This window comes from Lynx canadensis, chromosome X (assembly GCF_007474595.2).
Source record: "Lynx canadensis isolate LIC74 chromosome X, mLynCan4.pri.v2, whole genome shotgun sequence".
NCBI classification, from domain to species: Eukaryota; Metazoa; Chordata; class Mammalia; order Carnivora; family Felidae; genus Lynx; species Lynx canadensis.
This window is the reverse complement of record NC_044321.2, coordinates 112,158,669-112,171,390: the sequence shown is the minus strand read 5'-3', so window position 1 is coordinate 112,171,390 and position 12,722 is coordinate 112,158,669. Positions and strand designations below refer to the sequence as shown.

The following is a 12,722-nucleotide window of genomic DNA, read 5'->3' as shown; positions in this document are numbered from 1 at the left end:
CAGGCACCCCTTTAATTTTTTTTTAATGTATATTTATTTTTGAGAGAGAGAGAGAGAGAGACAGAGTGCGCTCATGAGTGGGGCAGGGGTAGAGAGAGAGAGGGAGACACAGAATCTGAAGCACGCTCCAGGCTCCGAGCTGTCAGTACAGAGCCTGACGCGGGGCTTGAACTCACGAACCGTGAGATCATGACCTGAGCCGAAGTCGGACACTTAACCAACTGCACCACCCAGGCGCCCCTGATATATTTTATGAATTAAGCACCTCTTACACGCAGGACTCTTACGGATATACAATGTATGACCCACGGTCTTTGCCTAATAAGGAAGTAAGACAGGTCAAAGATAATAATATTATTAGGTAGGATGTTGTAAGTGCTGTTTGAGTAGGACCAATAGTAATTCCATAGAAAACAACTTTGGCGGGGATTATATTCTCTTCTCTATAATATTCTCTATATTGAAAGGGTCAATATTCTCTGGAATGTTATTTAACTTATTAGTTTTAATAATTCTCCCACCAACTCCAACTTGCAACCATCCTAGGAAGTAACAGAAGTATATGACATTCCAGGCCCTTTCTGAAATATCAGAAATTCTAAACTAGTACAGTCTAATTGGAGGTGTTATTATATAAAAATACTGTTCTGGGCCATTGACGGTTATAGCCTTGATGACTGCAGTTAGTTTTACTTCACTCCCTGTGTTAGACCAGCACCATTAAGGAACTGCACCCCCCCCTCCATGTTTTTCTTCTAGTTTGGACCCAGATGTCATCACCTGCAGAAATTTCTGAAGACCCTGAGGAGTGGTCAAGCAACTATTTCTATTCTTATGATGACAATGAAGAAGAAGAAAGGCCCCTAATGGTCAGTAATGACATATGCAAGTAAATAAATAAAAAAAAACGGCTGGGGCAGTTTTACTGATGCAATAGTGAGGCACGTGGGGGCAGTCTTCCGTCCAGATCCTTGAGGCCGTTAGGTGTATTTCGTAGCCAAAAGATTTGAAACCAGTCTTACCGTGAACATTCATTAGTAAGCACTCTTCTCTGCCGGTAGAACCGGTTTGAGCTCCCTGTGGCGCTCTTGCTGAGGTTGATGGGACATCTGGTCTGTCAATTCCGCGTCTCTGTACATGGACCAGTTTTCTCTCTCGTTGAACTTCACCCCTGTCTTCAATCGCAGCGGCGGAGATAAAATCAGAGAGCACAGGAGAGAGTCACGTCTACTTTAACGATCAGTTTCGATTCCAGATTGGAAAACCTAGGGAATAAACTTTACACGTATGAAACTCTTTGATAACATCTGGGGAGCACATTTTTGTGGGTGGCCAAAACATGTGTCAGTGGTGCCACATCGGCCTGACGGAGCAAGGGAGCACCCCATAAAACTAAAAGTTTGTTTTAGAGTAAAAGTAACTTCTGGAAGAAATAGTGTGTGCTGTGGTTAGGATCCGAGCCGATTATTAGGAGAGGGGCAGTTAGGACTGTTTAGGGTTCTGTCTACAGTTTTCCGAGGTCAGCAGCTTGGAGGGTGGGAACACTCCTGTGGAGCGGACCTCTCCTCGGTGCCCTTCAGAGCAGCAAATGCAGTTGGGCCGTTCTCATGTTGGGCTAAGGGAGTTAGTGGTGTGGATAGTCACAGAGCTGCGTAGCGCCGACCCTGGAATGCTTTCTTTAAAAAGGTAACAGAATTAGGGGCGCCTGGGTGGCCCGGTTGACTAGGCATCTGACTTCAGCCCAGCTCATCTCATGATCTCGTTCGTGGGTCCGGGCCCCGCATCGGGCTCTCTCCTGTCAGTGCAGAGCCCGCTTCAGATCCTCTGTCTCCCTCTCTGTCTCCCCTGTGCTTCCTCACTCTCTCTCTCAAAAATAAATCAAACCTTCAAAAAAAGTAACAGTAGTCTTTCTCTGAATGAAACAGTGACCGTAATACATATTTGGACGGGAGTTTCCTTAATTAAATACTATCTGAGGACGGGAGAGAGAGTTCAGACGTGAGCAAAAATTCAGAGGAAGCCAGTTCGGGTTTAGATGTTTTCTGCAGATGCTCTGTGAAGGGCTCGTCAGGAGCTATCAAGGTGCTGAGTAAGCGCTTTCCCAGCCACGGTGGCAGAAAACGAAGCGTGTAGGCAGCGTGACTTTCATCACAGGGGATGGGGATGGAGAAGACCCTGTAAGCTCTGTCTCCTCGCCGTTATTCCCTGAGTTGTGCTACTAAGGAGAACATACGAGAGAGCAAAAAGTAAAATGGGTTGCAATGAGCCGCTCTGTTAGGCTGATGAGAAGTACTGCTCAAAAGATGTTTGGCCCGAGTGATGTGGATATTGTTTTCAGGTTAATTCCTTGGCATGTGCAAAGAATCGATACCACGTGACTCTTTCATTTAAAAGATTTTTAGTTACGGTACTCTTTTTAAATGCCCGTCTTCAATGGGTGAGCTGCTGTGCTGGAAAATTCCTCATCTCAGGAGGGCACCTTTGGACTTGGGGAGCCTGGCAGGCTCCGACGGTGGAGCACGCGACTCTTGATCTTGGGGTTGTGAGTTCAAGCTCCGCACTGGGTTAAAATTCAAGAGATTACTTGAAAATAAATTCTTTTTTTTCTTTGTAAGTTTATTTATTTATGTATTTATTTTGAGAGAGCAAGCACGAGCCGAGGGAGGAGCAGAGAGAGAGAGGAGAGACAGAACCCCAAGCAGGCTCTGCGCTGACGTGAGGCTCGATGCCACGAACCACGAGATCATGACCTGAGCTGAAATCGAGAGTCGGGCGCTTAACCAACTGAGCCACCCGGGCACCCCGAGATTACTTAAAAATAAAATCTTTAAAAAAAGAATACTTCTGGACTTGAAAATTATTTCGTCTCTCTCTACGTTGTAGCAAAGTGCCATCAGTGGGCCTTAGATAATTTATTTAGCTTCTTAATGAATCAAGCTCACATGATAGCTGTCAAAAGATTAAGGCCAAGTTAAGCACAACAGTATGGCTTAATGTGCTTTTATTGGACCCAGAATGTCTGTGTTCGTTACTTTTACCTGTGCAAAATGATACAAATCCCAGAAATCCTTTTGAGGGTGTTAGTCTTTGCTTAGGGCTGCTGCCTTTTGTGTGTGTCTAGATAAATTTTCCATGGGAGCAGTTTACAAGTAACCGTATTGAAAAATTAGTTTCACACTGGGTTTTTTTCTGGGTTTATGCTTTTTTTTTTTAAAGTTTATTTATTTTGAGAGAGAGGCGGGGGGAGGGGCAGAGAAAGAGGAACAGAGAGAATCCCAAGCAGGCTCTGGGCTCACAGCACAGAGCCCGATGCGGGGCCTGAGCTCACGAAACTGTGACATCACGACCTGAGCCGAAATCAAGAGCCAGACGCCTAACCGACGGAGCCACCCAGGTGCCCCGTGGGTGTGTGCTTATAATTCATAGCAGTTAAAGTCATCGTGCTCTGTTATTTTCTGTGTAGTTCGTGCTCTGCTTCTCTTTTTTGCAAATCAAAATGAATTCTTCAGGCTCCATAAGGCCACGTTCTGCTTTTTCTTCCCCCATCACAAACGGTTCCGTGTTTGCTCATCCCCGCTGGGCTGCTGTAGCCACCACTATTCCCACTGAAGAGTGAATTCTTTATGTCCTAGCGCATGCAGTTACCCAGGCCGTTTTATAGTCAAATTTGTAATGTGATCTTTCAAAACCACCTTATAGTCTCCAGGCAATTACAAAGCCCTAGCAGATGGCAGGAAGAGAGGCCCAGAAGACCTCCTGATCAGAAATGGAGATGTCTTTCAGTTTCTCCATGAAGATGCCGAAGGTCAATGGTAAGTGTGTTCTCGGTGCTTATGATGACCTTTGCCGGGGGCACGTGCATATCTAATGAAATGTTCCGCTTTACTTGTATCTTTGTTATACAGTCCCAAGAAGCAGAAATATCACATTTCTTATCAGTATCTCATTTTCATTGCTTCAGCTATGCCTATATAGCTCACTGAAAGGAATGTTAACCTTTGGTGAGTGAAACATGCTTTGAGAGAATGAAATGCTATGAGTCTGCATGCTCTTTTGTGGTTTACCCTTGGCTCAGACATTTCAAATGAGAGACCTGGCTTTGTAATGGCTACAGATCCCACTACATTTGGTCGTTGAAGTCACTCATTAACTCATCTCATTTTTTTTTTTTTAAAGTTTATTTATTTTTGGGACAGAGAGAGACAGAGCATGAACGGGGGAGGGGCAGAGAGAGAAGGAGACACAGAATCGGAAACAGGCTCCAGGCTCTGAGCCATCAGCCCAGAGCCTGACGCGGGGCTCGAACTCACAGACCGCGAGATCGTGACCTGGCTGAAGTCGGACGCTTAACCGACTGCGCCACCCAGGCGCCCCAACTCATCTCATTTTTAATGAATGCCTACCAGTGTGTGCCAGGAACCATGCTTTGCTACTTTACGACACAGTCACCTTCTCTTTGTCAATTCACATATTGACTTTTTAGTCCTACCATTCTACTCTAATGCATTTGACTTCATTTAGCACCGATTGCCAAGATGGTTCTGCCGAATATACTGTGTAATTATAGAGAGTCCAAAGCAGGAAGGAAATCTTGTTTGGGAGAGGACTGAGTGAACGAAACTTCCATAAGTCTTTTGGAACTTTGCTATGAAATGATTGTTGTCTTCACTGTGCCCATGACTTTAGCTGAAAGGCTACATGGAGTGTGTACTTTGACTCTAAAGGTGGACGAGTACAGGCCAGGGTGAAAAGTAATGACGGATCATTAAAGTAATCAGCATTTTTGCTAGTAACCTAAGTCCCTTGTAGGTCACTCACAGGACTCAAGCACAGTGTCATGAAGGTCATTGGATTACATGTGTTTTTTGTTGTTGTCGTTACCGTATATTACCACTGTTGGCTACTAATTCATTTATCATTTAGGTTGGTGAAAAATCTAAACAGAAGAAAAGAAGGTCTGATTCCCGGGAATACTTCGCAGATTTTAATTGGTGACTATAGGTTTCGGAATGCCAAAGTTACAGGTATAATATGAACAGACTGTATACTGTTTGTTTAAAGGCTAGCGGTTTTAAAGCTTCACCAAGGATGCAGTCGACATAGGCAAGAACTTCTCTGCACTTAGAAATAGAGCTGCAAGCATATTATGTTGGCTAGGATTTTATTTTATTTTTTCCCTTCATAGCTTTAAAATAATGAAGAAAGATTTTTAAAACATGTTACACTTTTCCCTACGAGGTTGACTGGTATGGAAGAGAGTCTCAGATACCAAGGTGTCTTGTAAGAGATCCTTCAGAACTAAATACCGATGATGTGCTTTTAAAGTACCAGCCTTATACTGTCCAAGAACGCTTTACCAGTGTGTTTCACTCAGTTCTGAGTATGTTGTTTCCTTATGTTAGCTTTCAGCCACATACACACACACACTCGTGTCTGTGTCCAAGACGTAATATATGAAGGTAGCATAAAGTAATGAGTGCTGACCTAATATTCCCTTCTATTAACCCTACACTTAATACATAAAATTTCTGTATTTGAAAATAAACCAGTATTCTTTTACATTTTCCCCCTAAGTAATACTGAGCTATCTATCAAAAGGTATCACCAAAAAAACCCCACGAAAACACAGACATTTTGTGAACATTATTATCATATGCACATATTTCCTTTGAATCCCTAGTTTTGGACTTGTATTAGAATTCTGTATTGGCTCAGTTAGACGAGCATGCGACTCTTGAGCTCAAGGTCGTGAGTTCAAGCCCCATGTTGGGGATAGAGATTAGATGGTATAGAGATTAAATGGTATAGAGGTTGGGTATAGAGATTAAATAAAGAAAGGTCACTTCTTGTTTGCTTTTTTAGGTACCCTAAATCTGGGTCACCTTTTAGAGTTTTTCCTCACCGGTTGTTGAATTATTTAGATAATTATTGAATGATTTACATAATTAGTAATCAGGAGAGTCTGACATATCTGAACTAGTTGACATTTACTTAAAACCTGCACCCAACGACTGTAGAATACACCATTATTTTTAAGTGTACATGGAACATTCACCAAGATAGATCATATGCTGGGTCATTAAAATAAGTCCCAATAAATTTCAGAAGACTGTAATCATATAAAGTCTTAAAAAGCATTAGAAATGGATGTCCGTGGATCTCTGGGTGGTAAGCAACACACCTCCAAAGAACACGTGGGACAAAAAAGAGAGCACAAGAGAACTTAGAACTATTTCAAATTGGATGTTCAGATACTTGTATTACAAACTTAAAAGTCACCGCAATTCACCATGTGAACGTAACAGAGGGGGAAATTATGTCATCCTTTAAATAGCTGACAAGAGTCCATATTCATCCGTGATAAAAACTCTCACCAGACGAATAAAGGGAATTTCCTCAATCTGATCATGTACGCTCATGAAGAACCACAACTAACATCATACTTAATGGTGAGATATTGGAAGCCTTCGCCCTGAGATTGGGAACAAGCCAAGGATATTCACTCTCACCATTTCTATTATAGCCATTTTCATAACTCAAGATAAAGAGAGAACAAAATGAAGGGAAGAGGCAGCGCCGTCATGCCAAGCAGATCACGTATTTGTACAAAACCATAAGGAACCTCTACACAAAAAGATCCTAGTAGAAGTAATAAAATTTTATAAGGCCATAGTGTACAAAATCATTATACAAAATAAACTGTAATTCTCGATCCTAGCCACAGAGAATTGAAAAAACTGTGATTTTAAAAAACAATACCATTTACATTGGTAATATAAAATGTAAAATAAATAGGGATAAATCTAACAACAGATGTCTAAGCCTTCTATACTGACAACCACGAATCACTGCTGAGATATATATAAGAGAACTTAATAAGGGGGAGGGAGAGATACCATGTTTAAGGATTGGAAATCACAGTGTTGTTAAGAAATCCATTGTCCCCTGGGGCACCTGCATGGCTCAATCAGTTAAGTGTCCAACTCTTAGTTTTGGCTCAGGTCACGATCTCACGGTTCATGAGTTCAAGCCCTCATTGGGGCTCTGCCAGTGCAGAGCCTACTTGGGATTCTCTCCCTCTCCCTCTCCCTCTCCCTCCCTCCCTCCCTCCCTCTCTCCCTCTCTCCCTCTGTCTCTCCCTCTCTCTCTCCCTCTCCCTCTCTCCCTCCCTCCCTCCCTCTCTCCCTCTCTCTCTCCCTCTCTCTCTCCCTCTCCCTCTCCCGCTCTCCCTCCCTCCCTCTCTCCCCCTCCCTCCCCTCCCTACTACTCCCTCCCTACTCAGTCCCCCCTCTCCCTCCCTCCCTCTCTCCCTCTCTCTCTCCCTCTCCCTCTCCCTCTCTCTGTCCCTATTCTACTTTTGCTTTCTCACTCTGTCAAAATAACCTTTAAAAAAAATCCATCGTCACCCAATTGACCTATAGAGTTCACGCACTATAAATCTGAGAATTAAAAAAATGCGGGTTTATTCTAAAATGCATATGGATGGGTGCCTGAGTGGCTCGGTCAGTTAAGCATCTGATTCTTGATTTTGTCTCAGGTCATGATGTCATGGTCGAAGATCGAGCCCTGCATCAGGCTCCACACTGAGCGTGGAGACTGGTTAAGATTCATTTTCTCTCCTTCTCCCTCCCCCTCCCCGCCTCTCTCCCCCACTCATGCTCTCTCTCTCTCAAATAAAAAAAAAATGCATATGGAAAGGCAAAAAATCCAGAACAAAAGAATCTCAAAAATGTGGAGGACTTACATATCTGATTTCAGGACTTACTATAAAGTTATAGTAACAAATGCGATGTGGTATTGATGTAAATGTAGAAAGATATAGAGATTTCTAAAATGGATCCACATGCACATAATCGAAAAATGTTCAATCAAGGTACCGAGCCAGCCGGATGGGGAAAGGCAGGTTGTTTTAACAAGTGGTGCTTGAGCAACTGGGTATCCGTATCGGAGAAGAAATGAACCTTCATCCGTACATCTCATACCGTATACAAAAAGCGGTTTGAGTTGGATCATAGACCTGAACATAAAACCCAGAGTAAAAGCTTCTGAAATCTGAAAGCACAGGACAATATCTTCATAACTTCAAGTAGTTAACAGTTTCTTTCTTTCTTGCATTATACGAGGCAGAAGAAGCACTAACTATAAAAGAAGAGTATCAAATAGAAACCTTGCACATGCTGAATTGAAAGTTGCACATACAACTTTAAAAATTTGTATCTGTTAGAATAAGATAAAATCTAAGATACTAAAAGCGAACACTTTCAGAAGCCAGATAGTTGTACCGAATCACATTTCCTCCCAGATTTCACTGATTCCATCTGCTACATTGAAAAGTTTGAAAATCAACATGGCCAGCTTTCTGCTAACTGCTTTATGCTTATTTAAATGATTGACGACAGGGGCGCCTGGGTCGCTCAGTCGGTTAAGCATCCGACTCTTGATTTCGGCTCAGGTCATGATCTCCCAGTTCATGAGATCGAGCCTGCTTAGGATTCTCTCTCCCTCTCCCCACCTCTTAAAAAAATAAAATAAATGATTCATGAGAGAAGAAATACAGGAGTCCCTGAAAGTACATGCTGGAGAAGCTGTTGAATGTAACGTATATAAATCATTTTTTATGAAGCGGTTCAAAAACCAATAAAGCCATGTGTGTATTGGAAAATAATGGCGTTTCTTGTGCTCCGGTCTCCAAGATTCAAAACTGAAAACACCAAGTATGTTCATCTAGCTTCCATATATATAATACAGAAGACTTGGTAGGTTTTCCGTCATTTGTATCATCATTTTAAATGTAGAGCCAGATTGCCCTCATACTTAATTCGGGACAAAGTTAATTACATTACATTTCAGCTAACTGAACTGTGGGACATGTAAAATTACATATTCGATTAGCTTTAATTTGAAGTGATTCCATTACTGTAACCAATCACCGTAGATTCAGTGTGTGTCACTACCCTTTGGAAAGCACGTGGCCGAACAGCTTACATTGGCTTTGGGCTTGTTTCCCAGACGGCAAAGGGCTTGCTCTGTGTTTGTTAACGTGTACGCTTTAGTTGGCAAAAACCGCATTATCTTTTCTAGTTCTTTTAATTTTCTACCATAAGCATAGTTTTCCAATGGCCTTTTCTTTGTTTCATGCCATCGGGAGGGTAGAAATGTAATGTATTGATAGATCACCAGCACTTAAAGCATTTAGTGCTCTCAACGCAGTGTGCTACTGGATCAAGGCTCTAGGTCCCCTTGGTCCCTATTCTCTAGACAGTTCTGACTTCAGACCTTTTGAGAGCATGCATGCCTTTCCCATCACGTGCATTTATGACTTAAGTCCTTTGACACATTAATACTCATTGGTAGATTTTTGTTGAGTGCTATAATATCAAGTGGTCTGGATTGAGATCTACCCTCATGACACCGCATGGAGCAAAATAGTGTATTGTGGCCTACAAAAATTGAATGTGTGCCAGTTAGTGGGTTAGGAAATTACAGTTGACCACACAGGCAACTGTCGGCAGCACTTAGGTTTAAAATAGATACGAGGCTATCTTATTTGGAATCTGGCAAATACAGGGTAAACATCTCTTTGATACTTACGTGCTTAACATGTTTCCTGTTACCTATATGCACACAAGCATAGCTCATATAATATTTATGAAATCCGGTTGTAGGAGATGTGAATTCTGTTTATTTTGCTGCCAGTAAAGTTATGCCATTCATAAACTAGATGGCTTCAAGAAATAATCTTGTACCAGAATAACACCTTTCATAGTGAAATAAACAAGCAAGAGACATCACCTTTGGATTTAGGATGCACCTTTTGAATCCTCACGCTGATCATTCTTCATTATTTTGTAGCTGCTGCTCTGAGTAACACAAGGAAACTAAGTTCCCCTTGAATGAAAGGAGAATGAATAGACTTTTCGAAATAAGATTTCCTTTGGAGGTGTGAACTAGATTATATTTCTTAAAAGCGTTACAGATACATAGCACAAGAGTCAGGATGATCTGTGCTGCCCATGACATTCACAGAATTTCCTCAGGACTGAGAAGGACTTCGTCATTCGCAGTTTGTCTCATTCTTGCAAGAACCATCTTCACACCTTCCGCCCCCACCCCCCCCTCAGGTGACAAGTGCAGGTTACTTCGCTTCCAAGTAGGGTTTTCCACGGCACGCATTCGGACTCCATCTAAAACCCAGAGATCAGTCACTCGGAACATTTCCAGGCCAAACGCTTTCCCTGTAATGTTCGGGGTAACTTTTCAGTAACAAAACAAAACGAAATTCCAAAGAGAGAAGAGAGATGACCAGAGAGTTTAAACCCCTTTGTGGGCTGATGGTTTTATTTCATTATTTGCTTCTGTTACCTGTGGGACTCTAACGTACCAAAGGGATGTGTTCTGAAGGACCTCTTTTGCACTTTGACTGGTATTAGGGTTGACAGAGCTGTCTTACGGCTCTGGAAAGATCCAAAGCCAAAAATCCTGTAGTTAGGATGTGTTGAAGTTTACAATTTACGCATTGAAACTTGGATACACGTGTCACAGCTTTAAGTGAAAGACTCCTATTTGCACAAGAGGTGTTCCTGTTACAAAGCTCTACATTTCCAGTGTCTTCACTTGCTTTTGCATTTTGTAGAAAAAGCAGTTCTGGTAAAGGTGTTCTTAAGTTATATTGTGTCTCTTCCTAGGGTTTTTTTTTTTTGTTGTTTTTGGTTGTTTTTTTTTTGTTGTTGTTTTTTTTTTTTTTGGTGATCCGTGTAGAGATGTCTTTCTTCTAAATATGTAAAAAGCGTGACCACTTGCTTTAAAGCCCAGGGCCAGCTTTTGCATGCGGTGTTGAATTTATGCTTGGAGTATTTTCTTTTACGGACCACTGAAGACAATGGTTTGAAATTGCTGCCTTTTGAATCACGGGTTGTGAGTTTTCCTGTCAAGTTGGCACATTAGGCGCATGGTTTTTGATTATTGGTTTTACGATAAACACCACAATAACTATATTAGACATAAATGTATCTTTTAAGTAGGTTTATGTGTCATGTTAAGATCATAGTTAATGCCAGTGGTATCATTTGATGTAACAGTTTGTATGACAAACCGATTGTATTTTATTCAAAGGTACCTGCAAATTATAAGTCTTCGAATGTCCAATTTGCCGAATTTATGATGATTGACTTATAACTCACTCATGAAAATGTCCATAAATGTGATGTTTCGCTTAATGCTTCTATGACAATAACAACAACAAAATGAGACTAAAGTACGTTTCTCTTGAGTGCTGACCCTGTGGTTAGAAGACACAGCTAGGAGATAAAATTTTTGATTGATGATGCCCCTCTGCACAAAACGTCTTCATTTTTATGGTATTAAACTAGCGATTTTAATCCTTTAAGACGATACTGAGTTCTGTAGTTTCAAACATACAGTTATAGTCTTTTAATGTCTTAATCACTGTACAACAAATGCTACATTTGTATATGTATTTGTACATGGAAATGCACTGTATTAATTTTATTGGGCTATAAATGTGTGTTACTATAAAACATAGCAGCAATTTCCCTTTAAGTCTTCAAAATTTAATTACATTGTAAATGTACTTACAATGTAAATGTACTTGTGTTAATTCCACATTAAAAATATTCAACCTTAAATTTAGTCGTGTATTTTTTTCAGTTTAGTATAGTATCAATTATATGTTGAACCCTCCTTTCCTCTCCTATATTAGCGACACCTGAAAGACACCAGAGGTATTTTGAGTTAAATGTTGACCTTCAGGTTCGTCATAATGCGGTAATAAATAAAACAGTGAGAATTAGCCTCATGGTAGCCAGATACAATAGAACAGAGAAGAGAAACCAGAAACAAAGTCTTACACATATGGAATTTGCTGTATTATTGGATGTAGCATGGCATGTGGGGAAATTGGGGACTGTTTAATAAACGATGCTAAGAAAATTGGGAAAAATAGATGTTTACCTTGAGCCTTGCTTCATAATTCCCTGAGAGACAGAGATGGGCAGATCTGACTAGAACTAGGATAAAATGTTGTGCTCAAAAAGTTTCTTCATCCAGGGGCGCCTGGCTGGCTCAGTCGGAAGAGCATGTGACTCTTGATCTCGGAATCGTGAGTTCAAGTCCCATGTTGGGTGTAGAGATTACTTAAATAAAGAAAAACTGACTTTTTTTTTCTAGGGCTCCTGGGTGGCTCAGTCGTTAAGTGTCTGACTCTTGATTTCGGCTCGGGTCGTGGTCTCACGGTTCATGAGTTCGAGCCCCACATCGGGCTCTGTGCTGATGGTGTGGAGCCTGCTTGGGATTCTCTCTGTCTCCCCCCTCTCTCTGCCCCTCTCCTACTTGCAATGTGTCACTCTCTCAAACTAAATAAACTTAAAAACAGTTTCTTCCCCCAGGATAGCTGTAAATGAGGTTTCAGGGGTTAGATGGATAGCCACATTGGTGAGTGGATATTTCTACACTCTGAAAAAAATCTGCTTCCATATCATGGAGCCCAAGGAAACCCGAAAGACAACTAGATCTCTGAGATGGTTTTCTGAACCATTGCTTTTCCAAAGGGCACCTAGTTGGGTTCACCAGACTTCATCTCTTCCAAAGCCCACTAGGGAACCAGAACTTTGGGCTTAATATAGAGAAGGAACAAAAATCTATCAAGTTGGTTCAACTGAATCTTCTGTTTTTTAAAAACTGAGAGATGTTTCAGATGCCTCAGT

At 41.4% G+C, this 12,722-nt stretch overlaps 1 protein-coding gene across 2 annotated transcripts in view; it reads left to right on the top strand.

Annotated features, from left to right (window-relative positions):
- MCF2 (MCF.2 cell line derived transforming sequence) overlaps nucleotides 1-11,612 on the top strand; it is a 71,766-nt gene extending 60,154 nt beyond the window's left edge. Inside the window, exons 24-27 of one of the 2 annotated variants that reach the window (XM_030306172.1) lie at nucleotides 760-869; nucleotides 3,700-3,812; nucleotides 4,924-5,024; nucleotides 9,853-11,612. In XM_030306172.1, coding sequence (XP_030162032.1) covers nucleotides 760-869; nucleotides 3,700-3,812; nucleotides 4,924-5,024; nucleotides 9,853-9,893 — 365 coding nt within the window. In that variant the 3' untranslated portion in view covers nucleotides 9,894-11,612. Of the gene's footprint in view, nucleotides 1-759; nucleotides 870-3,699; nucleotides 3,813-4,923; nucleotides 5,056-9,852 lie in introns of those variants that run through there. The other variant, XM_032592235.1, reaches the window with a different exon arrangement.
- The last annotated feature ends 1,110 nt before the right edge of the window (nucleotides 11,613-12,722 follow it).